This window comes from Theropithecus gelada, chromosome 4, assembly GCF_003255815.1.
Source record: "Theropithecus gelada isolate Dixy chromosome 4, Tgel_1.0, whole genome shotgun sequence".
Taxonomy (NCBI): domain Eukaryota; kingdom Metazoa; phylum Chordata; class Mammalia; order Primates; family Cercopithecidae; genus Theropithecus; species Theropithecus gelada.
Genome location: NC_037671.1, coordinates 116826607 through 116854330, shown reverse-complemented (window position 1 = coordinate 116854330; position 27724 = coordinate 116826607). Strand labels below are relative to the sequence as shown.

Sequence of the window (27724 nt, the reverse complement as noted above, 5' to 3'; positions counted from 1 at the left end):
GCAAACGCTTTTCCCCGGCGAGCCGGATCTCGGAGTCTCCCCGCGCCTTCCGCGGCCTCCCTGGAAGGGGACAGCCCGCCCCGCCCCGCCCCGCCCCGCCCGCCGAAGCTCCGCCCCGCCCGCGGGCCGGCTCCGCCCTCACCTCCCGGCCGCCGCTGCCCTCTGCCCCGGTTGTCCAAGATGGAGGGCGCTCCAACGGGGCCGCTCGCCCTCCGGCTGCTGCTGTTCGTGGCGCTACCCGCCGCCGGGTGGCTGACGACGGGCGCCCCCGAGCCGCCGCCGCTGTCCGGAGCCCCACAGGTAGGGCAGGGCGGACCCGGCTGGCCGCTTTACGACTCCGACCCTCCGGGAGGCCCGGGCAGTCCACAATGACGCTTTCCACATCCCACCGGTGGGCAGGGGCGGGGGTCCGGGCCCCCGAAGGAGGTGTGGGGAGAAGCACCCCAGGAAATTGGGGCGGCGTGGGAGGCCGAGGTAAGAGGGAAGGGACCTACTGGGGCTGCGTCGCTGTGAGTGAGCCTCGAGCCACCCCACACTGACTCTCCGGCGGTCCAAGCCGGCGTGCGACCTGACGGGGCTTTGCCATCGAAGCGCGCGATTGCCGGTGATCGCAGGCCTTCGTAATGGCGCCTTCCCGGGGTAGAGCCGGCGCTTGGGCAGGGAATGTTTGCGTGCTCGGGAGGTGTGGAAGTTGCCCACTTCGCGCGTTTCCAGGCCACCTGTGCCTGCTCGGCCTGCGATCGCGAGGGCCCGCCGTCCCGAGGCTGCGGGGCTCCGCTGGGCTGAGGTGGGCAGAGGCAGAGACCCGGCCCTCGCTCGACGTAGTGTTTTTGTCGGATGTTGAAGGAGAAGTTCTCACGGCGGGGCGCGATCGGCGGCGTCGGCATCCGCTGGGAACTCAGCTCGTCCTCTGGGGGCGGGGCCCAGCAGTCCGGGTTGGCGAGTCCTACAGGTGCTTCTGATGCCGGCTGAGGTGGGAGAATCGAGGCATCCTAACATTGAAACGTGGCTGATGCTCACCATTTCTGCCGTAGAGTCGTGCCTACCTAGGCCAGGATCAGCCTTTTTTCAGTAGAATGGTAGGGAAAAGTTTGAATATTTTAAAGTGCAAGTTTTCTGAGAATGACAAGAGACTATGTCGGTACACCTTATCTTACTCCTCAAGACTTGAATACGAACACTCTAAATATAAAGGTGAAAGGCACGGTAAATGTCACTTTGACCAACAAGGTGAAACCCCGTCTCTACTAAAAATAGAAAAATTAGCCGGGCGTGGTGGCAGGTGCCTGTAGTCCCAGCTACTCGGGAGGCTGAGACAGGAAAATTGCTTGAACCCAGGAGGCCGAGGTTGAAGTGAGCCAAGATCGTGCCACTGCACTCCAGCCTGGGTGACTGAGCGAGACTCCCTCTCAAACAAAAACAAAACAAAGCAAGTTTTAACGTTTTAGAATAATGACATTACCCCATGTGGGTACAAAAATGACGAGCATGTCTCAGTTCTTCAGGGCATTCCAAGAAGCCAGACATTGCCTGCCGTAAGAACCACCTATATCTGAAATTATATGTGGATCACAGTTGCATCTGGTTAAACAATAGGAATGTGATGGACAGGCACCAAGGGACCAAATAAAAGTGAAATAGTTCTAAAAAGTTCTGGAAATATGGACATTATTTTCCCATTTTTCAAGTTTTAAAGATTCATAATTGACACCTATGTGTCAAGCGATGTTTAGGTCTATATAATCTGTGAAAAATACATTTTGACTGCAGGCTTAAAACACACTGCATTGTCAGCTGGCTCTTAGTGATTTTATTATTTCAGTTCTCCCTTCTTGGACCTTCATTTCACTTTTGGAAAGTCCAGATCTAAACTCGGAAATTCACATATTAAGCTGGGTGCAGTGGCTTACGCGTGTAATCCCAGGTACTGGGGAAGCCAAAGCCAGAGGATCGCTTGAGACCAAGAGTTGGGTGTTGGCTGATAAGCCTGGTTAACATAGCAAGAGCCTATCTCAACAATGAACAGTTTCACAGATTAAATGAATGCTGAACAATAGAAAGAGAATCCCATTACCTGGACTGTGTTTGTGGGAAACTGAAGTCCCTTGATCTAAGTCTTCTCAACGTCTTATTGTGAAACATTTCCAAATAGGAAAGAATTTCACAGTGGTCCCATGTATTGTATAAGTGCTGTCCAGTAGAACTTTCTGCCTTGATGGTTATGTCTTTTCTCACCTTGTGAGTAGCCACTGGACTGCTGTGGCCACTGAGCACTTGAAATGTGGCCAGTGCCAGTGAGGAACTGCTTTTAAATTTTTATTTAATTTTAATCAATTTAAATGTAAATAGTCACAAGTGATTAGTGTGTACCATATTGAACAGTGCAGAACCAGACTACTCTTAACATTACTAGCTTTATCACATCTGTCCATCCTCATATCTAGCCTGATATAAATTAAACTGGTTGAAGTCAGGAAAATTCTGCCTTCTTCCAATGACTCAGATTTATTGGATTATAAGCATTTTTCGGTTTTTATGTATGCAGTTGTCAGAAGTTGAGGTTATACAAGATTGCCTTTTTTTTTTTCCGAAACAGAATCTCACTCTGTCTCGCCCAGGCTGGAGTGCAGTGGCGTAATCTCGGCTCACTGCAGCCTCTGCCTCCCAGGTTCAAGCGATTCTCGTATCTCAGCCTCCTGAGTAGTTGGTACCACCGGCATGTGCCACCACACCTGGCTAATTTTTGTATTTTTATTTTTATTTTTTATTTTTGAGACAGAGTCTCAGTCTGTCTCCCAGGCTGGAGTGCAATGGCGTCATCTGGGCCCACTGCAAGCTCTGCCTCCTGGGTTCAGGTTCAAGTGATTCTCCTGCCTCAGCCTCCCGAGTAGCTGGGATTACAGGCTCCCGCCACTATGCCCAGCTGATTTTTTTATATTTTTAGTAAAGATGGGGTTTCACCATGTTGGCCAGGTTGGTCTTGAACTCCTGACCTCAAGTGATCCGCCCACCTTGGCCTTCCAAAGTGCTGGGATTACAGGTGTGAGCCACTGTGCCCAGTCACTTTTTTTTTTTTTTTTTTTGAGATGAAGTCTTGCTCTGTCCCCCAGGCTGCAGTGCAGTGGTGCGATATTGGCTCACTGCATCCTCTGCCTCCCGGGTTCCAGTGATTCTTCTGCCTCAGCCTCCCAGATAGCTGGGATTACAGGCACGTGCCAACATGCCTGGCTAATATTTGTATTTTTAGTAGAGATGGGGTTTCACCATGTTTGCTAGGCTGGTCTCAAACTCCTGACCTCAGGTGATCCACCTGCCTCAGCCTCCCAAAGTGCTAGGATTACAGGCACGAGCCACCATGCCTGACCAAAAAATAAAAGTCTTTATAGTAAATTCTTCTAATATTAAAATAACTTGGTCACCAAAGAGAGGCATTCAGAGGACACTTACTTTCTTGTATGCATAACTATATATTTCACTCAGACATATTTTAAACCACCTGTCTATTACCTTTATTCTTAGGAACCCACTTGTGTCTCCAATGGGCATCCTATGAGTAAAGGAATTAGAAGAATTGAAGATGGTTAGGGAGAAACTTTTCAGTGTCCCCAAGTATCGGGGGAACCAGCCCCTGATATTTCAACGTAGGTTCTTTTCTATTTTCCCTAAGTGTTGGCTGGTCTGAGGAATAAAGGGAAAGAGTACAAAAGGAGAAATTTTAAACCTGGGTGTCTGGGGGAGACATCACATGTCAGCAGGTTCTGTGATGCCCCCCAAGCCGCAAACCCAGCAAGTTTTTATTACGGATTTCAAAAGGGAGGGAGTGTACCAATAGGGTGTGGGTCACAGAGACCACATGCTTCACAAGGCAATAAAATATCACAAGGCAAATGGGGGCAGAGCAAGATCACAGGACCTGGGCGAAATTAAAATTGCTATTGAAGTTTCATGTCCCACTGGGCACTCACTATCATTGATAACATCTTATCAGGAGACAGGATTTGAGGGCAGACAACCAGTCTGACTAAAATTTACTAGGCAGATATTTCCTCATCCTAATAGGCCCGGGGGAACTACGGGAGACCCGGGCTTATTTTGTCCCTTATCTGCAAATGTATAAGACAGACATTCCCAGACCGGTCATTTTAGAGACCTCCCCCAGGAATGCTTTCTCTTTCTCAGGGCTGTTCCTTGCTGAGAAAAAGAATTAAACAATATTTTTCCTATTTGCTTTTGTAACAAGAGAAACATGACTCCGTTCCACCTGGCTTCCAGGCAGTCAGACCTAATGGTTATCTCCCTTGTTCCCTGAACATTGCTGTTATCCTGTTCTTTTTTCAAGGTGCCCAGATTTCATATTGTTTAAACACACATGCTTTATGAACAATTTGTGCAGTTAACGCAATCATCACAGGGTCCTGAGGTGACATACATCCTCAGCTTACGAAGATGACAGGATTAAGAGATTAAAGACAGGCATAGGAAATCACAAGAGTATTGATTGGGGAAGTGATAAATGTCCATGAAATTTTCACAATTTATGTTCAGAGATTGTAGTAAAGACAGGCGTAAGAAATTATAGAAGTATTAATTTGGGGAACTAATAAATGTCCATGAAATCTTCACAATTTATGTTCTTCTGTCACGGCTTCAGCAGGTCCCTCCGTTCGGGGTCCCTGACTTCCTGCAACACCCAAGCACTTTCTAAGTATATGCAACCCTGGCTCACAAGCCTGAACTTCCAGTTCAATCAGAAGTTCTCAAGAACAATAAATATGACCTGGCTCTGAACTCCTGGTCAGGAGGCAGTAAGGAGCGTGCTTCCCTTTTGCAGTGAAGTCATTCAGAAATATCAGAAAAGAATTTCGTTGAACTTGGTTCTCTGGAAAATATAGTATGCTTGTGTCTGTTAATTGTCTTTTTCAAACTCTGTAATTTTACTAGGTAGGTGAGAGAGAGAGAGATATATATATATATATATATATAAAGTTCAGTAATTTGCTAACAATGTTGTGTATGTTCACTGCTAAACGGCCGAAGCTATAAAATGGTTTCCTAGAACAACATTGGAGGCTTACTTCTGGGCTGTTAGAAGAATAGTAGTTTATAATTAATACATTCTCTAGTTTGCAGAGGAGATCCATGTGACTTGAATTTGGACATAAAACAATATAGCTGTCAATCTGATGGCTCATTGAATGTTGATTTGTTTTAGATGCACTATTGATTCTAACCCTCTAGATCAAGGTGGTCCAGGAGAAAGCCGGCTAGTTCTGAGGAATTGCTAGTTGGAAAGCTTCCTAGGCTTCTAGTTGGGAAGTGAACCAAAGTCACTCTAAATGTATGATGTGGGTCTTGTGTGGTATGAATCCTGTTCCACAAGTTATTCCTGGAATGAGCTCAACCTCATGAAATTTCACCAGTCTTATTCTCTCATTTATTGGAAATTATATATAAAGTATTGAGGATACTCAGGGCCAGCAGATGTACTTGTATATTCTTTTTGATGTTTATGAACAGTTTTCCTATTTTCTAAGTTAATACAACCTCAAAGAAAAAGTATTAGAAAGGAATATTGTTTTTATTCTAGAATAACAATGTCTATTTGTGAATAAACTTAGGAAAAAATTTGATTTACAAATGACAGATTGTAGTTCCTGTGGTCAGTGGTAAATACTTCTTAAAATAGTGCTTGCTTCTCTATATAAAGCATGTCATCTTCAATATTTGGGTATACTGCTTTTGATCATACCTTGAGAGGCAATAAAATTGGAGCACTACAGATACTTGTATAAGAAGCACACTCAAGAAAGGGTCAGTGCAACTTTGGTCAGGTGTGGCTGACGCCCATCATCCCAGCACTTTGGGAGGCCGAGGTGGGTGAATCACGAGGTCAGGAGTTTGCGACCAGCCTGACCAACATGGTGAAACCCCATCTCTGCTACAAATAAAAAAATTAGCCAGGCGTGGTGATCCCAGATACTGTAATCCCAGATACTCAGAAGGCTGAGGCAGGAGAATCGCTTGAACCCAGGAGGCGGAGATTGCAGTGAGCCGAGATCACTACTGCACTCCAGCCTGGGCAACAGAGCAAGACTCCATCTCAAAAAAAAAAAAAAAAAAAAGTCAGTGCAATTTTGTTTATAAAAGCAAAAAAGTCGGAAACAACTCAGATGTCCATGGGTAGTAGAGTAAATAAGTAAATTGGTAGTCAGAAATGGACTACTGTGATTATAGCTATGTGCATCAACAGTATCAGCTAAAGTTAGGGAAGAATACATATACTGTTATCCCACTTACATAAAGCTCAGAAACAGATAAAGCTAAGCAACATATTGTTTAGAGAGAGACACACAGGTAGTAAAACTATAAAGAAAAGCAAGAAATGATTCAAATGGAATTGGGTGTAGGATTCCTTCTGGGGGGATACAGGGCAATTATGCAGAGCCTGCCAAGGCAGGGGTAATATTTTATATTTTATCCTCGGTGGTACTTACAGGAGTGCTTATCTTTTAAACTCTACATTTGCATATTATATACTCATGTGATACTTTTCACAAGTAAATAGAAAAAATATATATTATAAAAAATTAGACCTGGCATGGTGACTCACGTGTGTAATCCCAGCACTTTGGGAGGCCGAGGCGGGCGGATCACGAGATCAGGAGTTCAAGACCATCCTGGCCAACATGGTGAAACCCCATCTCTACTAAAAATACAAAAATTAGCTGGGTGTGGTGGTGCATGCCTGTAATCCCAGCTACTCGGGAGGCTGAGGCAGGAGAATTGCTTGAACCTGGGAGGCGGAGATTGCAGTGAGTTGAGATCGCGGTACTGCACTCCAGCCTGGCGACAAAGTGAGACTCTCTGGAAAAAAAAAAAAAAAATTATAAAAAATATGAATTGTAAGTAAGGGTGGAAAAATGGCTATAAAATGGAAAAGATGGTCCTTTAAACTCTCTTAATGCTGTTATAAGTGATTGTACAATAGATATAATTGGAGGGAAAAGAGATAGCCATGTTATTCTCAATCTGTGAGATGTAGACCTATCCAATTTACACAATACTTGTTTTACAGGACGGCATCAGAATTAATGTAACTACACTGAAAGATGATGGGGACATATCTAAACAGCAGGTTTGTCTCCTTTTCTGGTTTTAATATATAATTTAACTAAGTGCTATGCAGCTTATTTGATTTTTTTAACCTGCATATCTAATTTAGTTAATCTTTTTTGACATGAAGAGTTTGCTATTATTTATAAATATTGGAATTAATGTGTATGCTGCTTTATTTTAAGGTTGTTCTTAACATAACCTATGAGAGTGGACAGGTGTATGTAAATGACTTACCTGTAAATAGTGGTGTAACCCGAATAAGCTGTCAGACTTTGATAGGTGAGTACTACTAAATTATTTCCATAATTGCTCTGTTTTTTTGTTTGTTTGTTTTTGTTATTGTTATTGTTTGTTTTTTGAGACAGTCTTGTTCTGTCACCCAGGCTGGAGTGCATTGGTGCGATCTCAGCTCACTGCATCCTCCACCTCCTAGGTTCAAATGATTCTCATGCCTCAGCCTCCAGAGTAGCTGGGACTGCAGGCATGTGCCACCATACTCAGCTAATTTTTGTAATTTTAGTAGAGACAGAGTTTTGCCATGTTGGCCAGGCTGGTCTTGAACTCCTACCCTCAAACCATCTACCCTCCTCTGCCTCTCAAAGTGCTGGGATTACAGATGTGAGCCACTGTGCCTGGCCTGTTCTGTTTTTAATAATACTAAATTAGCAAAACAATTTTTGGATGTTATATATTTCCATTTTAAAGTAAAAATAGGCTGGGCGCGGTGGCTCACTCCTGTAATCCCAACAATTTGGGAGGCCGAGGTGGGCAGATCACGAGAGGTCAGAAGTTCGAGACTAAACTGGTCAACATGGTGAAACCCCGTCTCTGCTAAAAATGTGGTGTGTGCGCTTGTAATCCCAGCTACTCGGGAGGCTGAGGCAGGAAAATCGTTTGAATCCAGGAGGTGGAGGCTTCAGTGAGCTGAGATCACACCACTGCACTCCAGCCTGAGTGACAGGGCGAGCCTCTGTCACAAAAAAAAATAAAAATAAAGTAAAAATATACATCACTGAAGCAAGAGGATCACTTGATCCCAGGAGTTTGAGACTGCAGTGAGCTATCATTATGCCACTGCACTCCAGCATGGGTGACCGAGCAAGACCCCATCTCTAAAACACACACACACACACACACAATCAGAATGTACAATAACACTAATGTGTTTAAAACTCTATTCTTATTTTATATTGGCTGCTTCTGGCATATTCACTATTTTCCATAAGATCAGCATTGGTGAAACTGCATTTCTGGTAAGTTGATATTGATGTAAGAATGTGCATAGAGGTGGGGCATGGTGGCTCTAGCACTTTGGGAGGCTGAGGCGGGTGAACTGCCTGAGCCCAGAGTTGGAGACCAGCCCGGGCAACATGGTAAAACCTTGTCTCTGCAAAAAATGCAGAAATTAGCTGGGTGTGGTGATGTGTGCCTGTAGTCCCAGCTACTCCTGAGAGGTGGGAGGATCGCCACTGCACTCCAGCCTGGGCAACAGAGTGAGACCCTGGCTAAAAAAAAAAAAAAAAAAAAAAGTGCATAAAGGTAGTAAATCGGATAGCAAAAGCCAAGAAAATGAATTGTCTGATTATCTAGTTTTCAGTTTACTCTACCCTTATCCTTATGTCAGTAGAACATTTTCTTTTTAACCTTTAAAAATTTTGAGTTGCTTAAAGGTAAGCAGATACGTTGCATTGGAATATGCCATATTATTTGGATGAAATTGCAAATACAAAGAATATACATAGGTTTTTTTTTTTTTTTGAGATGGAGTTTTTGTTCTTGTTACCTAGGCTGGAGTGCAGTGGCACGATCTTGGCTCCCTGCAACCTCCTCCTCTTGGGTTCAAGTGATTCTCCTGCCTCAGCCTCCCGAGTAGCTGGGATTACAGGTGCCCGCCATCATGTCTGGCTGATTTTTGTATTTTTAGTAGAGATAGGGTTTCGCCATGTTGGTCAAGGCTGGTCTCGAACTCCTGACCTCAGGTGATCCGCCCACCTCGGCCTCCGAAAGTGCTGGGACTATAGGCGTGAGCGACCGCGCCCGGCCCATTTGTTGTTTCTGTCAGTCTGTCTTTTAGTAGGGATTTTAACTTATTTACATTAATAAAATTACTGATACATTTGGATTTAAATCCTCCTTCTTGTTTCCTCTTTGTGCCAACTGTTCTGTGTTTCTTTTTCTTCCCCCTTTGCCTTCATCTAGGTTAATTATTTTTGGTATCATAGTTCCCTTCTGTCTTGGTTTTACATAATTTTACTGTTCTTTTAGTGGTTACCCTTGCTACCAATAAATTAGTACTTTTGGCTGGGCATGGTTGCTCATGCCTGTATTCCCAGCCCTTTGAGAGGCCAGAGCTGGAGGATGACTTCCGCCTGGGAGTTCGAGACCAGCCTGGGCAACATAGGGAAACCTATGAGCCCAGTGTGGTGTCACAGGCTTGTTTTCCTAGCTACTTAGGAGGCTGAGGCGAAAGGATCCCTTGAGTTCAGGAAATAGAGGCTGCAGTGAGCTGTGACTATACCACTGTTGTCCATCCTGGGTGACAAAGTGAGAGCCTGTTTCAAAAAATGAATTTAAAAAATAAAAATAAATAAATTTGTACTTTTATCACTTCCCAAACAATGTAAGAACCTTAGAACACTTAAATTCCATTTATTCCCTTTTTGCCTTTGCGTTATTATTATGTATTTTAACTCTTTGTGTTCTTAAACCCCATGTGACATAATTGTTATTGTTTTATGCAGTCCAGTATTCATGTTAATCATGGTTACCTTTTTCATTGCTCTTTATTCCTATCTTTGCTCCCCTCTATATCATTTGGTTGGAATTTCAAGTTCCAAATTTATTTCTTCTATCCCTGTTTCTCTGTACATTCTGCAACTCCTCCCTTACCCTCACACACATGCATTGTGCCCTCGTTGTCATTTTCCTTCGGCCTAAAGAATTCCCTTTAGTATTTCCTTCAGTACAGATTTGTTAGCAGTGAATGGTCTGAGGTTTCATTTGTCTGAAAACATCTCTTTGCCTTCATTTTAGAAGGCTATTTTTGCTGGCTATGGAAGCATAGCTTAGCATTTTTGTTTTAACACTTTATTTTCTCCCCTGCTGGGTGAGACTGCCAGACACTTTGTCAAGCTTTCTTGCCTCCTAGTCATTGCTTTCTACTCAGCTTTTCAACCTCTCTACCTGTTCTGCTTGGGAGTTGGCAAATGCCTTCGGGGGAGGAAGTCACATAGGATATTGTGCTCACCTCAGGGAGCTCTTTTCTTGGCCCTTCAAGTGCTGGCCGTCTTTAGCTTCTGATGCCTCTAGACAGATATAGGTTTTGTGTGTATATGTGGGTGTGTATTTTTTTACATCTTCTAGCGGATCTTTGCAAGTGGTTCATTGCAAGAGGGTTGGTGTACTACAAGCTAATCCATGGTAGCTAAGAAAGGAAATGCTAGTACTATTGAAATAATAATTCTTTTGTTGTTGTATTCACTGGAAACAGGACGTGGAATGCAGCCTCTCTCCTCTCTTATGGCCATATTTTAGTCATCCCAGTCAGTGCACTGAGTTTGTTTCTATGATAACTGAAATAAATGCTCATCTTACCCAGTTACAACAGGAATCTTCAAAACATTAGATGCAGCAGCAACAACAAATCTTCTTTAATTCTTTAAAGAAACTGTTTCTTTAGTTGGTGTATTTGTTATTTATTGCTGCATAACAGTTTAACCCAGAAATCAGTGGCCTAAGACAGTATTTATTATTTCATGGTTTCTGTAGGTCGAGAATCTGAGCTTGGCTTAGCGGGGTCCTATGGTTCTCAAAAGGCTGCCATCATGTCAGGGCTCATCTGGGAAAAATCTGCTTCCCAGCTCATTCATGTGGTCATTGGCAGGAGTCAGTTCCTTCTGAACTCTTGAACAGAGGCCTCAGTTCCTCACCAGATATTGGTTGAAGGCCTTCCTCAGTTCGTTGTCACATGAAACTCCCCATAGAGTGTCTCACAACGTGACAAATTAGCTTCATCATTGAGAGCACAAGAGAGACTGCCAGTAAGAAAAAGAGTTCTAGCAAGACAGAAGTCACAGTCTTTAATAATCTAATTGTGGCAGTAACATTCCATCAGTTGTGCTATGCTCTGTATGTTAGAAACAAGTCACTAGGCTCTGTGTAATGGTTCGTGCCTGTAATCCCAGCTATTTGGGAGGCTAAGGCTGTAGGATCACTTGAGGCCAGGAGTTCAAGACCAGCCTAGGCAAGATAGCAAGGTTGTCTCTTTCAAAAGAACAAAAAGAAGAAAAAAAGACTGTCTCATTCATGGATAGATAGAGAGGTAACTAACTGACTAGTCACTAGGTCCAGCCCACTTGAGGAAGGAATTGCAGAAATGTCTGACTCCTAGAGGCAAGAGTCATTGAGAGGCATTTTTGAAAGCTGCCTACCACAGTAAGGAAGTCAGAATATGAAGGGCTTTGTTGTTTTTTATTTAATTTTACTCAGTATTAGAGGTACTGTATGAGGCTCTTCTCACATTGCTATAAAGAAATACCTCCCGGGCGCGGTGGCTCAAGCCTGTAATCCCAGCACTTTGGGAGGCCGAGACGGGCGGATCACGAGGTCAGGAGATTGAGACCATCCTGGCTAACACGTTGAAACCCCGTCTCTACTAAAAAATACAAAAAACTAGCCGGGCGAGGTGGCGGGCGCCTGTAGTCCCAGCCACTCGGGAGGCTGAGGCAGGAGAATGGCGTAAACCCGGGAGGCGGAGCTTGCAATGAGCCGAGATCGCGCCACTGCACTCCAGCCTGGGTGACACAGCCAGACTCCGTCTCAAAAAAAAAAAAAAAAAAGAAATACCTGAGGCCGGGCGCGATGGCTCAAGCCTGTAATCCCAGCACTTTGGGAGGCCGAGACGGGCGGATCACGAGGTCAGGAGATCGAGACCATCCTGGCTAACACGGTGAAACCCCGTCTCTACTAAAAAAAATACAAAAAACTAGCCTGGCGAGGTGGCGGGCACCTGTAGTCCCAGCTACTCGGGAGGCTGAGGCAGGAGAATGGCGTAAACCCAGGAGGCGGAGCTTGCAGTGAGCTGAAATCCGGCCACTGCACTCCAGCCTGGGCCACAGAGCGAGACTCCGTCTCAAAAAAAAAAAAAGAAATACCTGAGACTGGGTAATTTATAAAGAAAAGAGGTTTAATTGGCTCATGGTTCTGCAGGCTGTACAGGAAGCATGGCACCAGAATCGGCTCAGCTTCTAAGGAGGCCTCAGGAAGCTTTTACTCATGGTGGAAGGCAAAGGGGGAGCCAGTGTCTCACGTGGCAGAGCAGGAGCAAGAGAGAGCGAGAGTGGCAGGGGGGTGCTGTAACACCAAGCCATGAGGGATCTGCCCCCATGGCCCAAACACCTCCCACCAGGCTCCACCTCCAACATTGGGAATTACATCTCGACATGAGATTTGTGGGGGAACATCCAAACTATATCGGGCACCAAATTTGCAGGCTGAAGAATTGCCACTTGGGTGTATTTATATGACTGCATTTTCTCACCCATTGAGTCTCCTGTACCCTAGTCTTTGGGCTTACGGACATGGTGACACAGCACCTGCTGTTCTGCGAGGCAGACCCACGAGTGTAATGGTCCGTTGAAACGTGGGGATGGACCATGAGAGAGGGGTACCTTTGGCAGTGGTGCCTTTCAAAGGGCATGAAGGATTAGGCAGGCACACTAGAGAGAGGAGCAGTGAGGGGCCACATGAGGAGCCTGAGGACGACCAGTTAGAGGACTGGGAACCTCACAGAAGTGCCACTAAAGGTGCACGAGCAGGAGGCTGTGGACTGAAAACCACGTCACAGTGAGATGAGCCTGGCACTGTTGTCTGAATGGTTTGGAGGGGGGACTAAAGCAGGGGAGAACAGGTAGGTACATCTTGTAATAGTAAGTAGTTAATGAACTAGATATTGAGATATTCCAGACAAAGGAAGTAGCCCTATAGAAGCACAGAATCAGATTAAACAGCTGGGTGTGCATTCAGATTGTACATCTGGGTTCCCATTTGGCAAATAATCTTCAGATTATTTGAGGGATAGAAACAAAATGCTCCATCTGTGGCGGGTGCATTGGTGTATGTTGCTTTTTTTCGATAGCACTTCTACCTTAATAGAGTAACCATTGGCTCTATAAACCAGTTGCAGGTACTATACCCCATTTCTACTGGAGCAGGAGTAGGGGTTTCCTAGCTAGAGAAGAACATGGACTATAGCTAGTCCTACCCCATTATCCATTACCAGAGAGAAATGACAGACCTCCCCGACCCTCTTTCCCCATACCTGCTTTCTCTAATAGTAATGAGTCACTTATCGGGGAAAGGATTGAGAAAAGAACTCAATGTTCTTACTGTTTGGGCATCTTTTCTCGCAGGATTTTGTGGATACATGAATGGATGAATGTATGTGCTTACTGTGTTAAAACATGGGATTGACTGTATCTTCTGGCTGGCTTTATAGTTATGCCTTGTTGGTTCCTCCTTGCCAACCTGTGTAAAAGAATAGGAAAGATGGGCCGGGCAAGGTGGTTCATGCCTATAATCCCAGCACTTTGGGAGGCCAAGGTGGGTGAATCACTTGAGGTCAGGAGTTAGCAAGACCAGTCTGGCCAATATGGTGAAACTCCGTCTGCTAAAAATACAAAAAATCAGCTGGGCATGGTGGTGCAAGCCTGTAATCCCAGCTACTCGGGAGGCTGAGGCAGGAGAATCCCTTGAACCCAGGAGGCAAAGGTTGCAGTGAGCTGAGATGGCGCCACTGCACTCCAACCTGGGCGACAGGGCAAGACTCCATCTCAAAAAAAAAAAAAAAAAAAAAAAAAGGAAAGATGTTGCTAGTGTGGTATTTCATACAAAGTCTAAAGATCAACACATTTTGCCCGTTCAAATGAGTGTAAGCAGTCATAAAGATTTGTCAGATTGTCTTTGTTTTTAATAAATCTGAAACGGCATTGAGATCAGGGATGAAGAAAGCCAAAGAAATTGGTTTACAACTGTCTTGTTCCATGTAAATGTCATCAAAATAATCAAACTCAGTAACAAATTTGGTGGTAATTTTTGTTCAAAGTTGTCACTACTTTTTTTTTTATAGTGAAGAATGAAAATCTTGAAAATTTGGAGGAAAAAGAATATTTTGGAATTGTCAGTGTAAGGATTTTAGTTCATGAGTGGCCTATGACATCTGGTTCCAGTTTGCAGCTAATTGTCATTCAAGAAGAGGTAGTAGAGATTGATGGAAAACAAGTAAGATAGTATGTTTATTAATTGGGAATTAAATTATAAAGATTTAGATTTGTGCTAGGTATTATGCATGTGTTCAGTTATTTTGTTTCTGACTTGATAAGAAAGGTGTCTAATGTTGCCTATATCCAATTATTTACAATTTTTGTATATTTATTTTAGCATTTGAAATGTATTTTTTAAATTTCCCATATTCACACAAGTTTATATCACTTTAAAATGTATGGACATTATTAAATAGAAAGTAAGGAAAGAGATTCAATTTGGCTCATAGTTCTGCTACCATTTCCTCTATGGTAAATGAAGTCTCTGTGTGTAAATGAAGTATAATCGAGATTAAGCTTATAGTAGTAAGTGTCAAAGCAGACAGGAATATTATTAAAGTTGCAAGTTAAGTGCCCCAAAGTGGGAGTACGGGGAAATAAAGAGTAATTGTCGGCTGGGCATGGTGGCTCACGCCTGTAATCCCAGCACTTTGGGAGGCCAAGGCAGGCGAATCACCTGAGGTCGGGAGTTCGAGACCAGCCTGACCAACATGGAGAAACCCCGTCTCTACTAAAAATACAAAGTTAGCCAGGCGTGGTGGTGCATGCCTGTAATCCTAGCTACTCGGGAGGCTGAGGCAGGAGAATCGCTTGAACCCAGAAGGCGAAGTTTGCGGTGAGCTGAGATCGCACCATTGCTCTCCAGCCTGGGCACAGCAAGAGCGAAACTCCATCTCAAAAAAAAAAAAAGAAAGAATAATTTATCTGAATAGGACACATGTTTTAGTTATATAGATCTGGGAGGAAAATTTGCTTTTAAATTTTTATGGGGCTGTGCCACTATTTAAAATAAAGAATAATTATATTTTCTTTCACAGGTTCAACAAAAGGATGTCACTGAAATTGATATTTTAGTTAAGAACCAGGGAATACTCAGACATTCAAACTATACCCTCCCTTTGGAAGAAAGCATGCTCTACTCTATTTCTCGAGACAGTGACATTTTATTTACCCTTCCTAACCTCTCCAAAAAAGGTAACTTAAAAGACCATTATTTAAAGTATTAAGGAGATTATTTATTTAGTTGGTAGCTTTATATATACTCTTGAACTTTGTTGTTTTTTACACTATTTGCAAAAGTTGCTATTGATCTTTAATTAATAGTTAATATGTTTGGAAATGAGCTTCTTTAAAAATTGCTTCATAACATGTGTTGCTTCATATGTCCGTTTAAGGATTTTAGGACTCTATTTTGAGCCTTAGTAGAATGTGATCAGTGCTGTTTGCATAGTGACATTTTTCAGTAATTATTTACTGTTACTCTGGGTACTGATCACAAAATATGTAATAAGACTATTGTAAAGGTTCATTCAGATGAAGAACTATTCCTTTTTTCACAGAAACGTAGAACTTATAAAATTTTGGCTTTCTATGTGACAGAATCATAACTGCTTTAGCTCCTTATACATGTCTTCGTTTATAGCTCTCTTCTGGCATTTAAATCAGTGAACATTCAGATATGTTCATTTTTTCTCCCATGGTAAAATATGTGTTCTTGCTATCCTAAATGCTATTATTGGTTTGGTAATCTTAGGTCTAGTAGGATAAGACACCAGCATTTTGGTAATGTTGCTCTTTCTCCTGGGTAGAAAGTGTTAGTTCACTGCAGACCACCAGCCAGTATCTTATCAGGAATGTGGAAACCACTGTAGATGAAGATGTTTTACCTGGCAAGTTACCTGAAACTCCTCTCAGAGCAGAGCCTCCATCTTCATATAAGGTAAATCAAGTATTTGGTGTTGTATTTATTTGGTGTTATCATAAGCATTCATGGTTATGATGAAGAAAATTGATCTAGCATTTAAAATGGAGTGGAAATTATGAAAATGGAACCATGGAGCATTGGTGATAAGGGACTCATCTTGGTCTTAATGTGATACTTTTAGGTATTCCTATTTTCCTCTTCAAGCTTTGTTTAATAATATTGTAGTCAGATCATGATTATCAAGGTGCTGGATTTCATGTGGTTAGAATTATCAATTCCACAGTTCTTTCTCATATCCAGATTTCTGTGTTTATTCTGCACCTGCTACCTTGCATACACACATGTGCATTGTGCCCTCAGGATCTTGCCCAGTGATTCAGCTCAGGTGGTTGAGAATGTACTTTCTGGAGTCAGCCTGCCCAGGCTTGAAACTTGGTTCTGCCGCAGACTAGTTATGTGACTTGAACAAAAAAATTTTTTTTTCTTTGAGATGGAGTCTCGCTCTGTCACTTAGGCTGGAGTGCAGTGGTGTGATCTCAGCTTAATCTTCCGCCTCCCAGGTTCAAGTGATTCTCCTGCCTCAGCCTCCCAAGTAGCTGGAATTACAGGCGCATGCCACCGTGCCTGGCTGATTTTTGTATTTTTAGTAGAGACAGAGTTTCACCATGTTGGCCAGGCTGATCTCAAACTCCTGACCTCAAGTGATCCACCCACCTTGGCCTCCCAAAGTGCTGGGATTATAGGCATGAGCTGCTGTGCCATCCTTGAACAAATTCTTAATCTCTCTAACCTCAGTTTCTTTATCTGTACAGTGGGGCACCCACTTAATCTGAATAGTAGTGTAAAGTAGTATCTCATGAAGTTGTTATAAGGATTAAATAAGTTGGGTACTACATCTAAATATGCATTAGCACCTACTAATTTCTCGAATGTTACCTGTGACATTTATACTGCTTACTAGGAATATATTCATGGGTTCAGAGAGTATCCTGATATCTCTGTGTGTATTAAGTAGGCCCCTACCCAAAATTCATTTTAAATGAGCAGGGTCTATGGTTGGTCTTAAAGGAGTAGTAGTTCTCACTGAAGGTCAGGATTGCATATTTGGGGTCAGTGTGGACTGTAGCACCTTTACCCTGTCTACCTAACCTCCCTTAGCAGGTCAGCCCCAGAGCAGACTGTCTTCATAGCCCATGCCATGAGTGCCCACCTTGGGTTCTTCTCTCACTCTTAAAGTATAGAAACATGTTTTGTACACAGTGAACTTCCCATTTGTTCTAAAAGCTATTAATATGTTTGTCTTTCTCTTCTTTCTGTTGTGCTCTAGGTACTGGAAACAGATAGTTGACTCTGCTCCATTTCATTTATAATGGACTAGCCTAACGAATCTCTTGTCAATTAGCAATTATTTTCTTTTGATTTGTAATTAGAAAACAATATAAATAATTTTACAGGCTATTAACATTTCTGTGCTTGTATTGTTAGAACACATTTTAAAATTATAAGTAACTTTATTGAGGTACATTCTAAAATAAAATGCACCGTTTAAAGTATACAATTAGTTTTGACAAATGTAGTCACCCATGTAACTACCAGCACAATCAAAATATAGAATATTTTCATCATCCCAAAGCTAAAACATTAAAAAATTTAAAGTTTATTCTTAGAGATCGATGCAACTTGCATATCTAATCAAAACTCCTTTTTCAGGTAATGTGTCAGTGGATGGAAAAGTTTAGAAAAGATCTGTGTAGGTTCTGGAGCAGTGTTTTCCCAGTATTCTTTCAGTTCTTGAACATCATGGTGGTTGGAATTACAGGAGCAGCTGTGGTAATAACCATCTTAAAGGTGCTTTTCCCAGTTTCTGAATACAAGTAAGTATTTCTTATTTTTGAAATGTTAGTATTTTTAATGATTAAAAAGTGAGACATATTTGCTATGTTTTAAAGTAGAAAATATAAAAATTAGAGAGGGTAAGACAAATGGGAGGGAAAATAATACCTACTGTTTTTCTAGCCCATCTTCCAATATTAGCAAAATTGAAACACATTTATTGAATAGCTATTGGAATCAGGACATTCTTAGAGATTCAGATGTGAGTAAGACAAACTCTGCTAAGAACTTAAAATCTAGTAGCGGAGGAAGGAAACAAATATGTGTAATGGAAAATGCAAGTGTATGATCAGAGGTGAGCAAAACCAGACGACTTCGTGATGTATTTTCAACCCCAGAGTGTCAGTTTAAAATGTAGTTAATTTCAGTAGACAAGCAGGATACTCGTTGCAGCATTGTTTGTAATAGAAAATAAAAGCAAAAGAGGCTGGACACGGTGGCTCATGCCTGTAATCCCAGCACTTTGGGAGTCCGAGGCAGGTGGATCATGAGGTCAAGAGATCGAGACCATCCTGGCCAACATGGTGAAACCCCATCTCTACTAAAAAAAAAAAAAAAAAAAAAAGGCCTGGTGTGGTGGCTGACGCCTGTAATCCCAGCACTTTGGGATGCCGAGATGGGTGGATCACGAGGTCAGGAGATCCAGACCATCCTGGCTAACACGGTGAAACCCTGTCTCTACTAAAAATATAAAAAATTAGCCGGGCGTGGTGGTGGGCGCCTGTAGTTCCAGCTACTCGGGAGGCTGAGGCAGGAGAATGGCGTGAACCCAGGAGGCGGAGCTTGCAGTGAGCCGAGATGGCGCCACTACACTCCAGCCTGGGAGACAGCGAGACTCCGTATCAAAAAAAAAAAAAAAAATTAGCCCGGACCTGGTGGCTCATGCCTGTAATCCCGGCACTTCAGGAGGCTGGGGCGGGTGGATCGCAAGGTCAGGAGTTTGAGACCAGCCTGGCCAATATGGTGAAACCCTGTCTCTACTAAAAATACAAAAATTAGCTGTAGTGGTGGGCGCCTGTAGTCCCAGTTACTCAGGAGGCTGAGGCAGGAGAATGGCTTTAACCCGGGAGGCGGAGGTTGCAGTGAGCCGAGATTGCGCCACTGCACTCCAGCCTAGGCGACAGAGTGAGACTTCATCTAAAAAAAAAAAAAAAAATTAGCTGGGCGTGTGACACCCACCTGTAGTCCCAGCTACTCAGGAGGCTGAGGCAGGAGAATCGCTTGAACCCGGGAGGAGGAGGTTGCGGTGAGCCAAGATCGCGCCATTGCACTCCAGCCTGGGAAACGAGCGAAACTCCCTCTCAAAAAAAAAAAAAAAAAAAAAAGTAAAAGCAAAATAAAAACACTTTTAACTGTTTGTCAATGAGGGCTAATGAGATTTTCTCTGGCTGAATAAGTCCAAAATCTATTATGTGGGGGGAAATATGGCAAAGCGGTATGAACACATTTAGGTAAAACAAAAGTATTATGTGTATATAAATGCATGGAAAATTTCTGGAATGAGATAATGTTATCTTTAATGAGTGGGAATGAGAGCAGAGGTGGAGAGACTGACTTTGACTCCCTTTTGTATATTTTTTAGTCAAAAATTATTTTATAATAAAATTTAAAATGAATTTTTGTTAGTATTTTCCCAAGTCATTTTATTTATTTAATTAATTTGTTTATTTATTGAGTTGGAGTGTCGGTCCATCACCCAGGCTGGAGTGCAATGACGCAATCTTGGCTCACTGCAACCTCTGCCTCCTGGGTTCAAGCGATTCTGCTGTCTTGGCCTCCCGAGTAGCTGGGGTTACAGGCATGCACCACCTTGCTTGGCTAATTTTTGTATTTTTAGTAGAGACGGGGTTTCACCATGTTGGCCCAGGTGGTCTTGAACTCCCGACCTCAGGTGATCCACCCACTCGGCCTCCCAAAGTGCTGGGATTACAGGCGTGAGCCACCCCGCCTGGCCCATTAGTCATTTTAATTATCTTGACAGAAACAAATCTCAATGCAGATGACCACAGTTCTTGGCTTAGCTACATTGCATTATACTTTTATGTAACAGGATTTTTGGAAAAGAAGACCTAATTTGAACATTTACTTTTCCACTTGCTTCTTATGAGGTCTTTGAACCTCCGACTTCTTCAGGTGTAATGATGAACTAATGCCTCACTTGAAGGATTGTTGAAAGTCAAAGTCATGAAGCAAGCAAAGCACCTGTAGAGTAAAGAAATATTAGTTGCCCCTCCCACCTCTTAGTTTATATTTCCACTGAAGAATTGGCATTCCCATTCCTTTCTGATACAGAAGTATCCTTATCCAAAATGCTTAGAACCAAAAGTGTTTCAGATTTCAGATTTTTTTGGATTTTTGAATATTTGTGTTATACTTACTGGTTGAGCATCCTCAATCTAAAATCCAAAATGCTCTTGGGAGCATTTCCTTTGCATATATGGAAAAAAATATATATATACACACTTGTATATATTTTATATAAATATATATACGTGTGTGTGGGTGTGTGTATATATATGTAGAGAGAGAGAGAGAGATGGGATCTTGCTATGTTGGCCAGTTTGGTCTTGAACTCTTGGCCTCATGCCGTCCTCCCTCCTTGGCCTCCCAAAGTGCTAGGATTACAGGTGTGAAACACTGTGCCTGGCCAAGCATTTTTCTTTAAGTATCATGTTGGCACTCAAAAAAGTTTTGGATTTTGGAGCATTTTGGATTTTGGATTAGGGATGCTTGACCTGTAATAAAAATTCTATAATTTAAGATTTTTTTTTCCCCTTTGGCTGCCAGGAAGTTCCAAACTTTTTTTGAACTTTCTTACGTATACCTGCATAGAAAATGGTGTTGTAATGTTTTTCTTTTGCCATTGTTTTGTTATGGGTTTCTCTGCAGGTACAGATGCAATATAAAATGAAAAACCAAATTTGCAGTTGTACTGCAGATGCTTCCTGGTAGAAAAGGATGTAATAGAGAACTATAGAGAGCAATGAACTGAAAATATCCCTTCTCTGTTCTTCAATTCTTATTCTTCTACCTAGAGGTAGTCATTGTCAACTGTTTGAGTTGACATTTTAAATCCGAATTCTATGTACTAGTGTAAATGTATACTAGATAGTAATAATTGTTTATCAACTCAGATTGTTAATTGTTCTGCATTGCATTTTTCACTTAATACAGAGGTTTCCCAAACTGTCTTGGTTTACAGTATCCTTAGTGTGCCAGTAATTTTTTTTAATGCCCCTATACTTAGGCCAAAAGACAAATTTAAAGATTTTTAAATTTTGTCCTTTTTTTTTTTTTTTTTTTTGAGACAGAGTCTCGCTCTGTTGCCCAGGCTGGAGTGCAGTGGCACAATCTCAGTTCACTGCAAGCTCTGCCTCCTGGGTTTACGCCATTCTTCTGCCTCAGCCTCCTGAGTAGCTGGGACTACAGGCGCCCGCCACCATGACCAGCTAATTTTTTGTATTTTTGGTAGAGACAAGGTTTCACCTTGTTAGCCAGGATGGTCTCGATCTCCTGACCTCGTAATCCATCTGCCTTAGCCTCCCAAAATGCTGGGATTACAGGCATGAGCCACAGCACCTGGCAATTTTGTTCTTAAATTACTAATTTAAGAAGTACTAGTGGGATGTGAATGCCTATAGAGCACTACACAATACCTCATACCTTGGCATCAGTGGGAAATTGACATCCTCATTTCTTTTTTAGTGTTAGTTTTGTACAGTATTTGCTTTTTATCATAGTAACCACCTGTGTTATCCATTTTGTGTTGCTTATAAAGTAATACCTGGGCTGGTTACTTTATATAGAAAAGAGATTTATATATTTAGCTCATGGTTCTACAAGAACCATGTAGGCTGTACAAGAAGCATGGTGCTGCCATCAGCTGGGCTTCTGGTGAGGTCCTCAGGCTGCTTCCACTCAGCAGCAGCGCAAGGCAAAGGGGAGCGGCATGTGCAGAGATCACATGTCAAGAAAGGAAGCAAGAGGAACAGCAGGGAGGTGTCAGGCTCTTTTTAACAGCCAGCTCTCCAGGTAATGAACAATGAGAACTCATTCCCTTCCCCTCTAGAGAGGGCATTAATCTGTTCATGAGGGATCTGTCACCATGACCCAAACACTTCCTATTAGTCCATACCTCCAACATAGGGGATTAAATTTTAACATGAGGTTTGGAGGGGAAAAACTTTCCAAATCTAGCACCACCAAAACCCAGCTTTGGAAAGATTGACTTCACTGAATATTTTGCAGTCTAATGTTAAAACCAGGAAGTAACCTCAAACTAGTATTACCCATGAAGTCTCTTGAAAATTTATAATATTCTGTGGTGCCGCCGTGAGTGTGCTCACCAACCCAGGGACCTCAGTGCAGTTTGGGAATCATAGACCTAAGACCTTATCTTATCACTACATATATTCTTTTTTGTCCCCTTAGTTATTTTAATTCCATTTTATTTTGTATTACTTATTTTTGAGACAAGGTCTCACCTTGACACCCAGGCTGGAGTGCAGTGGCTCAGTCATAGCTCACTGCAGCCTCAATCTCCCAAGACTCAAGTGATCCTCTCACCTCAGCCTCCTGAATAGGTAGGACTAAGGTGTGTGTCACCATGCCCAGCTAATTTTTTAAATTTATATTTTGTAGAGCCAAGTTTTCCCAGGCTGGTCTCGAACTCCTGGGGTCAAGCAATCCTTCCACCTTGGCTTCCCAAAGTTCTGGGATTACAGGCATCACTCACCATGCCCAGCCCTTAATATTATTTTTAACTGACATGTCATAATTATGTATAGCTTACCTATTCTTTTTATGGCTGCATAGTTCTAAAGGAGATAGGAAAAATACTTTGGTTTTTTCCTACTCTGACACTCTGGAGTACTTCACATTGGGCACCAATACGTGTGTGTGGATTTTTCCCCACCAATAACCAATTCTCCAGTGGACACCAGCGAGGTGTCCTGTAATTCTTTCAGTTCTGATACTTTCCACCTGGACATAGCTTCAGATTCCCACGGGCTAAGGGCTTAGTTCTACAAGACTGTCCCCCTTCAGATGCCAGTTGTAAGCCCCAGATTCTGACCAGCTGGGTTAAAGAGGTTCCCATGACCTCCTCTTTGGGTTTGCTTAATTTGCTTGGGACGTCTTTGGGGCGGCTCACAGATCTCAGGGAAACACTTCCACTTACTGGTTTATTACAAAGGAAACATGAACAGGCAGATGGAAGAAGTGCATAGGGCAGGATATGGGAAGGGAGAGAGGGGTTCAGAGCTTCCCTGCCCTCCCTAGGTGCACCTCTATCCAGGCCCCATACCTCTGTGTGTTCAGCTATCCAGAAGCTCTCCAAAGCTAGTCCTTTTGGGGTTTTTTTTGCAGGTTTCATCACACAGGCATGATTGATTGTATCATTGGTCACTGGTGATCAACTCAACCTTCAGTACCCCATTCCCTTCCTCAAGGTTGGGGGATGGGACTGATCTCATGGTTGATACCCCTGGCAACCAGCTCCCCTGTTGAGGCTATCCAGGATCTCCGCCCCCCTCCACCATCAGTCATCATTAGCATCCAAAAGACACTTACCACTTCGGAGATTTAAGGGCTTTAGGAGCTATTCCAGGAAGCCAGAGGAACCTACAAGTCACAATATCACAGGTGTTCCACAGTATAGATATACCTTGACAAAACCATTCCTCTAACTTTACATAATTTCCAATTTCATGTTAATCCCAGTAATGTTCTAGTATATTCTTGCACATATATTTCTTTACACATGTGTATTTATGTACAATAGATTCCTAAAAGCAAAATTACTGGGTCACAAGTAATTGTATTAACTCCTTACAACCTGATGATAATCTTTTTTGGTTTTGCTACTAAAAATATAATTCATCTTAATTTGCATTTTCATCTTACTAGCATCTTTGCTAGTTTAGGTCTGGGTGGGTTCAACATCTTTGTGATAATTGGTTATATATGATTCTCTCATGACTTGCTTACTTCGAGCCTTTGGCCGTTTTTCAATTGTGTTGCATTTTGTAACTATTATTATATAAGAGCTCTTTGTCTATTATACATATATAATGCACATTGCAGATTCTTTTTACTGATCCCAGCCTATCATTTGTGTTTTGCTCATTTATGGTATCTCATATCATACAAAAGCTTTAAATTCGAAGTCTAAGCAATTCATGTTATTTATGGCATCTAGGGTTTTTATTTTGCCTACTAAGTAGGCCAGACTTTCCTATCTTAAAATTGTGGGGCTTTTTTTGTTTGTTTTTTGTTTTTTAAAGACAGGGTTTTGTTCTGTTGCCGAGGCTGGAGTACAGTGGCAGTGCTATCAAGGTCCACTGCAGCCTTGACCTCCTGGGTTCAAGCGATCCTCCTGCCTCAGCCACCCAAGTAGCTGGGACTACAGGCACTTGCCACCATGCCTGGCTAATTGTTGTTGTTGTTGAGACAGAGTCTTGCTCTGTTGCCCAGGCTGGAGTGCAGTGGTGTGATCTTGGCTTGCTGCAACCTCCACCTCCTGGTTTCAAGCAATTCTCTTGCCTCAGCCTCCTGAATAGCTTGAGATTACAGATGCCCGCCACCATGCCTGGCCAATTTTTGTATTTTTAGTAGAGATGGGTTTCACTATGTTGGCCAGGCTGGTCTCGAACTCCTGACCTCAAGTGGTCCACCTGCCTTGCCTCCCAAAGTGCTGGGATTGCACGTGTGAGCCCAGCCATTTTTTTTTAAAACTATTTTGTGTAGAGACAGCGTCTCATTATGTTGCTCAGGCTGCACTCCTTGGGCCCAAGCAGTAGGCCCACTCCAAAGGTGATGGGATTACTAAGGGCATGAACCACTGTGCCCAGCCATTATATTTTCTTAAAATTAATTAATTTATTTATTTCTATTTTTTGAGACAGAGTCTCACTCTGTTGCCCAGGCTAGAGTGCAGTGGCGCAATCTCTGCTTACTGCAGCCTCCGCTTCCCGGGTTCAAGCGATTCTCCTGCCTCAGCCTCCCAAGTAGCTGGGACTACAGGTGTGCACCACCACGGCCAGCCAATTTATGTATTTTTAGTAGAGACAGGGTTTCACCATGTTGGCCAGGCTGGCCTCGAACTCCTGGACTCAAGTGATCTGCCCGCCTTGGCCTCCCAAAGTGTTGGGATTACAGGCGTGAGCTACTGCGCCCGGCCAAAATTTATTTTTTAGCATTACTTTTCTGTATACTTTTAAAGCTAGAGTTCTCATTTTATTTCCCAAACAGAGGCCATTTTTCCATTAGTAATTTCTCATTGACTTAGAATGTTACCTTATTATAAACTAAATTTCCATATATGTTAGTCTTTTTCTGGACTCTTTTCTGTCCCAATGATCTATTTGTCTATTCCTGTGCCAGTAGCACACTTTTACTCTCATGTTTTGTTTTTGTTTTTGAGACAGGGGCTAACTTTGTCACCCAGGCTGCAGTGCAGTGGCACGATCTCGGCTCACTGCAGCCACCACCTCCCGGGTTCGAGTGATCCTCCCACCTCAGCCTCCTGAATAGCTGGGACTGCAGGTGTGCACCACCACGCCCAGCTAATTTTTTCTGTTTTTAGTAGATGGGGTTTTGCCCTGTTGCCCAGGCTGATCTCGAACTCCTGGGCTCAAGTGATCTGCCCTCCTCAGCCTCCCACAGTGCTAGGATTATAGGTATGAGTCCCTACACCTGACCTACTATCGTGTTTTAATAAAGAGAGCTAGTTAAGGCAACTTTGTCTTCTCCCCATTGTTCTTTAAAAAAAAATCTTATGGCTATTCTTGCAGTTACTCCCCTGTGAACTTTAGAATCTGTTTGGTTCTATAAACAACTAACCTCTGTTGGTGTTCTTATTAGAATAACACCAAATTTACAATATAGGGTCCTAGAGTCAATCCAAAGACGTACTCTCTGGTCAGAGATTTTAAGTAACAAAAAGAGCAACACAATCTAAAGACCTAAGGTTGTGTTCTAGTGGTGAGTGTTGTTTAGAAAGGGGCTTAGGCTTAGGCTTTTTGCTCAGCCAGGGTGTATCTAGGAACCTAACTCTGTCTTGGAGATATATACTTACCCTGTTCTTCCCTAAAATAGGAAATAATGAACTTCCTCGATGCCTTTCTATTCTCTCAGCCAGTTTGGTTGAAGTGACTTTGGGCTCAGAGTTTGTACAACCACTATGAATTTTTAAATAGAATGCAGCAAAAGCACCTACCCTTAGGTATATATTATAACCTTGAAGTAGCCTTTTCTCACTATCAAACTACAGGCAGAGGAAATTTAATTTTGATAGTAATTAATCACTTTCTATTTCAGAGGAATTCTTCAGTTGGATAAAGTGGATGTCATACCTGTGACAGCTATCAACTTATATCCAGATGGTCCTGAGAAAACAGCTGAAAACCCTGAAGATAAAACATGTATTTAAAACGCTGTTTCATATCATGGACTCCAAAGTAGCTTATTGCCTCCAAATTTGCCACTTGAATATAATTTTCTTTAAATCGTTAAGAATCAGTTTATACACTAGAGAAACTGCTAAACTCTAAGACTGCCTGAAAATTGACCTTTACAGTGCCAAGTTAAACTTTACCTTATTCTCGGCTGGGCGCGGTGGCTCACGCCTGTAATCCCAGGACTTTGGGAGGCCAAGGCGGGTGGATCATGAGGTCAGATCAAGACCATCCTGCTAACATGGTGAAACCGTCTCTACTAAAAAAAATACAAAAATTAGCCAGGTGTGGCTGTGCACACCTGTAATCCCAGCTACTCGGGAGGCTGAGGCAGGAGAATTGCTTGAACCCAGGAGGCAGAGGCTGCAGTGAGCCAAGATCACGCCATTGCACTCCAGCCTGGGCGACAGAGCAAGACTCCATCTCAAAAAAAAAAAAAAAAAAAAGTTGACCTTATTCTCTAAAAGGGCTGGCTATTCATATGATGAATTGTTAAGGAAAACTGAAAGTGGAAGAGAAGACATGTGAAGAGACTTTGAAATTATCAAAAGAAAACAAAAAGACCAGACAAAATCTCATGTGCCAATAACTTTTCAAGGTGCCTTTGTTAAGGGAATTATATCCACTTAATTACTATAATATATAAGACTTTATGAAAAGCACTTTATAAAATTCTAATTTAAAAGCTCAAGAACTTAACACTTTTTTATTTAGTGTGCCTTTATATGAAGTGTGTGACTCACTGTAAAATCACTGAAGTGTATCATGATTTGATTGTATCCTGTACCAAGACTACTTACCTTGAATGCGCCAAGATTTAAAAGTAGTATGACACGTTCTCACTCCAAAATAAACTTTTTTTTTTTTTTTTTTTTTTTTTTGAGGAAAAAAGTATAGCCGTTTTGGTTACACCGATATAAAACCTTTGCCCAGGTAAGAATGACCGAGATGCAGGAGTAGGTATACTTTCATTTACACTGGCTGAAAGCATGGCTCAAATTGAATGAGTCCAATGATACCATGAGTTAGATTGTGCCCTTGGTCTTGTGGTTCTAGATACAGTGCTGTTTACCCTAAAAGTGTTTTATTACCTTTTTAAACCATCACTCATATTGACATACTAATATTTTACAATGTGAATGAGTACATATAACTCATCTCTCACTATGTGATAGTTTCTATTGTTTTATTAAAAAATATTTTTACTGCAACCCATCATTTTGAAAACATTATCC

The 27724-nt window shown here is 42.4% G+C and overlaps 1 protein-coding gene across 1 annotated transcript; it reads left to right on the top strand.

Annotated features, from left to right (window-relative positions):
- On the top strand, positions 1–27361 carry GINM1 (glycoprotein integral membrane 1). The gene is made up of 8 exons (XM_025381878.1): positions 1–300; positions 7076–7135; positions 7299–7395; positions 14243–14394; positions 15254–15410; positions 16025–16155; positions 17851–18014; positions 26353–27361. The coding sequence occupies exons 1-8, from the start codon at positions 181–183 to the stop codon at positions 26462–26464; spliced, it is 993 nt and encodes a 330-aa protein (XP_025237663.1). The 5' UTR covers positions 1–180; the 3' UTR covers positions 26465–27361.
- Positions 27362–27724: the final 363 nt, after the last annotated feature.

Coding starts and splice junctions, on each gene's coding strand:
- GINM1 (XM_025381878.1), top strand. CDS start 181: ATGGAGGGCGCTCCAACGGGGCCGCTCGCCCTCCGGCTGCTGCTGTTC. Junction 301..7,075: donor CGCTGTCCGGAGCCCCACAG/GTAGGGCAGGGC, acceptor CTTGTTTTACAG/GACGGCATCAGAATTAATGT. Junction 16,156..17,850: donor AGCCTCCATCTTCATATAAG/GTAAATCAAGTA, acceptor CTCCTTTTTCAG/GTAATGTGTCAGTGGATGGA.